Source organism: Sinocyclocheilus rhinocerous, unplaced genomic scaffold (assembly GCF_001515625.1).
Source record: "Sinocyclocheilus rhinocerous isolate Xijiao unplaced genomic scaffold, SAMN03320098_v1.1 scaffold119, whole genome shotgun sequence".
NCBI classification, from domain to species: Eukaryota; Metazoa; Chordata; class Actinopteri; order Cypriniformes; family Cyprinidae; genus Sinocyclocheilus; species Sinocyclocheilus rhinocerous.
Genome location: NW_015654491.1, coordinates 1,445,553 through 1,450,158, shown reverse-complemented (window position 1 = coordinate 1,450,158; position 4,606 = coordinate 1,445,553). Strand labels below are relative to the sequence as shown.

At 39.9% G+C, this 4,606-nt stretch overlaps 1 protein-coding gene across 1 annotated transcript in view; it reads left to right on the top strand.

Moving 5' to 3' along the window:
* The first annotated feature begins 3,421 nt into the window (after nt 1–3,421).
* The window catches only part of LOC107717114 (ventral anterior homeobox 1), a 7,254-nt gene continuing 6,069 nt past the window's right edge, over nt 3,422–4,606 (top strand). Inside the window, exon 1 of the mRNA XM_016523776.1 lies at nt 3,422–4,047. Coding sequence (XP_016379262.1) covers nt 3,831–4,047 — 217 coding nt within the window. The 5' untranslated portion in view covers nt 3,422–3,830. The remainder of the gene's footprint in view (nt 4,048–4,606) is intronic.

Here is a 4,606-nt window from a genome sequence, read left to right as displayed (position 1 = left end):
TTTTTTTTTTTTTTACAATATTATTTAATAAAATGGTATACAATTTTAATATCAGCCATTTATTGGTTAAATAAATTACTAAAATAAATTAAAACCAAAATGAAAAATTAAACCTAACCTTAAAAATGTTATCACTATAGGCCAGAATTTTAATATTGGTGCATAATGGTACATATGTATGTATTTATTTTTTACTTGATTGTTAATCTGTTTTTGTCTCAATTATGACATTAAATAGTTATCAAATTTAATGAATACTGAATTGTGGGAGTCTGAATAGTTTCACACATTCATAACATCCACATAGACATTTTATGAAGCAGGTATTCTAGATGAAAGTAGTGATCAATAGTCCTGGCCTTTTTCATCATTCTTATGCACTCCTGTTTTGTTTTTCCAAAATCCACAGGAGGTTTGTAAAATCTTGGAGTTCTGTGTAACATTCTGCATCGCCCAGACTCAAAGGAGCTGCACAAAATGTGCCCTTCCCATCTTCAGGTATTGTCATGTCATGTCTTGTTTCTTATTTATCTATTGATATGTCTCACCATCTGTCTTTTTGTCTCTATCTGTGTGTGTTTCCACCCATCTCGCCTTTGTCCCTCTTCTCTTTTGACGCTTAAGTGTTTTGTTGTCTCTAAATAAATGAGGTGGGTGAGTTTTGCCATTCTGACACTGGGCTTTACTTACCATCTGATGGGAGGCTTTACCAGCAGTGACACAATAGAGACAAACAGAGAGGAAGAGGAAACAGCACTCATATTGTTCTGGGATCTTCACAGCTACTTCATTAGGGGATATCTGAATAACCTTCACACAGACATGTTAAACAAAACAAAAAAAATAGCCGAAAGCCCAAAAATGCCATATCGAAAATATTAGCATTTCAGAATGTTATGACTGCTATTGTTAACAACAGAAATGACTAAACTGAAGGTCAGGACATTAATTTTCAACACAAATCACTAAATTGTTGCGTCTTATGAGGCTTTAGAAGCTGTCAGTGCAGTTTGTCCCTCATACCACTCGTATGATTATAATGAAAATACAGTGGAATTTATATTTACACTCTAATATTTGTAAGTATCAAAAGGTTGAGGCGTAATTTGCGTGACTGCAGGATCAAAAATTTCCTGACACGTCAGGTTCAGTGGACTATGTACATGCTCAGAACAGATGGCACCCAGGTTCCCAGGTTCAAGTCTGGTCCCATTCTCCCACCCACCACTACATTCTACTTTCCTATAAAAATAAAAGCAAAAATCCCCAAAACAAAATAAAGTTAAAACCGTTGCCTACATTTGCAGTACCTGAATTGGTAGTTAACCTGGTTAACCCACCAGCTTTAACCAAGAATAGTCTAAGCTGACTGGTTTGGTGCCACTCTAGTTATTGGACCAGCATAGGCGTTTTATTCATATTGATCAGCCATGTTGGAAGCTGGTTGACCAAGTGGTTCCTACTGGTAAAGCTAGTTGAGACGCATGCACTATCAAAAAATGTGTTGCCTTTGTACCTTATCTACCCCTAAAGTATACTGGTACTTAAATGGTTGATATTAGTAACCCAAGGGTTGATATTAATAGCTTAAGGGTATATTTTAATACCTTATGGATTGATACTAGTAACTTTTAGAAACAAAAAGGGTTTAAATTACTTGACTTGAAGGTATGTATTATTATCTTAAGGGTTGAATTTTATAAATTAAAGGTACATATCTAGTACCTAGTACCTTAAAGTTTGGTTTTCAGAGTTAACGTGTTCATATTTGTATCTGAAGGGTCAATATTCATAATTTAAGAGTAAATATATGTATTACTACCTTAAGAGTTGATATTAGTAACTTAAGAGAACGTATTAGTACCTTAAGGGTTGATATTAGTAAGTTAAGTTTACATATTAGTTCCTTAAGGGTTGACATTTATAATTTCAGCATTCATATTAGCATCTTTAGGGTTGATATTCCTTACTTAAGGGTATATATTAGTAACTTAAGAGATGATAGTGACTTAAGAGAGCATATAAGTGTCTTAAAACAAGGTAGGAACCCTCATCCCAAACCTAACGTATGTTGTTCTTTTCAACAGGTATCACACAGGACCGACAGTCTTCAAAAACAAAAGATATTTGAAGACGCCTCTGCACCAAGACATTTTAGTGTCCCGCAGCCTCCGTGCAGGACATCTTCATCTTTTGTTGACCTGGAACATCTCAGACCACAGCTGGTGCACGTCCCACCGAACTCTTTTTCCCAAGCTCGGCGCAGAATCACCCCGTTGCCCCTGCGGCCCCCTTTCGTAGCCTCCTCTTACCTTCTCTTTAAACAATCCCTCCCTCTCATCTTTTCTTTAAACAACCTTTCCCTCTCTCCAACAGGCTGCCCCACACACTCACTAAATGAAGTTAGTCCAGCACCCCCCTCCCCATCCTCTTCTGCTCCCTACCAGACACACTCACAGAATTGTTTGTTAATAGTCCAATTAGATAATTGCCATCTTTCACTCCTTTTGCTCTCCGTTTCCCATAAAGGACTGAATGGCTTCGGGAGGGGGGGAGTTCAGCATGAAGAGGGCCTCTGGCCCTGCAAGGTGACAAGAAGGGTCCGAGCCTGTTCCCTGCTCTCAACCATTGGCTTGAATTGAATCATTGTAGCCTAATCAATGGTCTTATTGGATTACAGACCACTGCTGTTCCCCCAGATATTGTTGCGTTGACAATGAAAATAGGCGAGACTGAGTGGGTGGGTGTGTAGTAGTGTGGAAAGAGTGGGAGAGAAGAGGAGGAGGGGGTCGCTTTGGGTGTTAGCGTTGGGATCTCGGGCAGGTTGAGTTTTTTAGCAGTGCTTTAACAGGTTTCTTGTAGGATAAGGAGGCTGAGTTACCGTAACGTCCAGTTTGGGGTTGTATTAGAGGTGTTGGGTAACTTGGGGTGGTTGTTGCACACTGTCCCCAGCTTGACAGAGTTCCCTTGTGTTCATCTCTTTCTTTTGTGAATCCGTGTTCATTACCACTACAGATTCCGAGCGAAGTGGATTCCGTTTTTTTTTTTCGTATTCCAGGTCTCTCCGCCTCCCTCATTCTTTTTCTCTCTCTCTCTCTCTTTGCTCTCCACCGGTCTTTCCCTCTCTCTCTTTTCGCTCTTTGCTTGTATTAGCTCCAAGGGTGCAGCGTGTGGTACCGGGCCATTATCCGGGGGGAGATTCGCCAGCCTGCTCGTTAGCCCAACCAAACATCTACAGCCTGAGAGAAGGGGAACGACCTGTGCCGGGGCATCGAGGAATGAAGTGAAACTTTTCTGGTGGTCCTTTGGCTCTGTGATTGTGCGTGGTGGCGATTCGAGTCAAATCATCTCCCTTGATCCTGTGCGAATGAGGGCGGAGAGGGGGGTCGGAGTGAGTGAACCCCTCTATCAGGACAATGTGCATTTCCCAAACAATTTAGAGTATTCATGAGGTTACGCAAATGTGGAGGCAGCAAAATTACCGTAATCAATTGAAGCGGCGAGCATGCGTCCGTCCACAGCTCTGATTACCCGGAGATCAGCCTGATGTGAATGTCACAAGGAGAGGAGCTGTTAAATTGCTGTTGAATTTGGGTGAGAAGTCTATGATCATTGGGCAAGTGAGTCTGCACAGAGATAATAGGGCAGATCAGTGGACCAGGAAAGTGCTGGTGGCACATTAGCTATCTGACTTCGATTCAAAGCTGCTGTTTTACAGAAAGACCAAACCTGTATTATCCAGAATAAGCCGTGTGTGTCCATACTCAAATAGTTATTTCTTCCCAACAAGGAGAAAAAGAAGGAGAAATCTTTGCAGAGGATAAGAGACTATGGAAGTCCGCTACAGCCAAGACTCGGAGTCCGGAATGTTGGTGAAGAATGGACTAAAAGAGGGGAAAGAGGGAAAGGATTCCCAGGGGAACATTTCAAAAACGTTCCTGAAGGACCAGCAGGAGTCCTTCTCTCCATCCGAACCGGTGGAAAACTGCGAAAAGAGCCGGACGAGCTCAGCAGATCCTGATTACTGCCGGAGGATTCTAGTTCGGGGTAAGTTTAAAAACACTCCTGTGGAGCTTTTTGTACATTTTGTACTCCACAAAAAAAAAACAGGAAATGGACTTAATGGGAACTTTTAATTTTGCTTTTTGTGATAGTTCCTGTTCTGAGTCGCTGGTTTAGTTTAGTTTTTTGTTTTTTTCCTCCAGCAGTGAGTGTGTATAGATTTGAGCATGCACAAGTGTACATGGTGCAAATTGATCTATGCTGCATTGAGAACAGGACTAAATTGGTTTTGTATTAAAGAAAAAAATTATGATCGTTATTTTGTCAGCTTTATGATCCAATTTCTCCATCGCAAATATTTAGAAAATGCTATTTAGAATAATTTCAAATATGTATTACCATTATTGACAAAAACACTCAAATAAATAGAATAATTATCCAATCTGGAAAATAATTAGCACTGTACAAAATGATTGTGAATTTTTTAATTTCTTTACAGTACAGTTTCTGTGATTGAGGGATTTAAGAAATTTGGTTCTTTTTATACATAATGAAAAATAGCTGATAGCATAGCTGATTATGTTAGTTATCATTAGATGGTCTT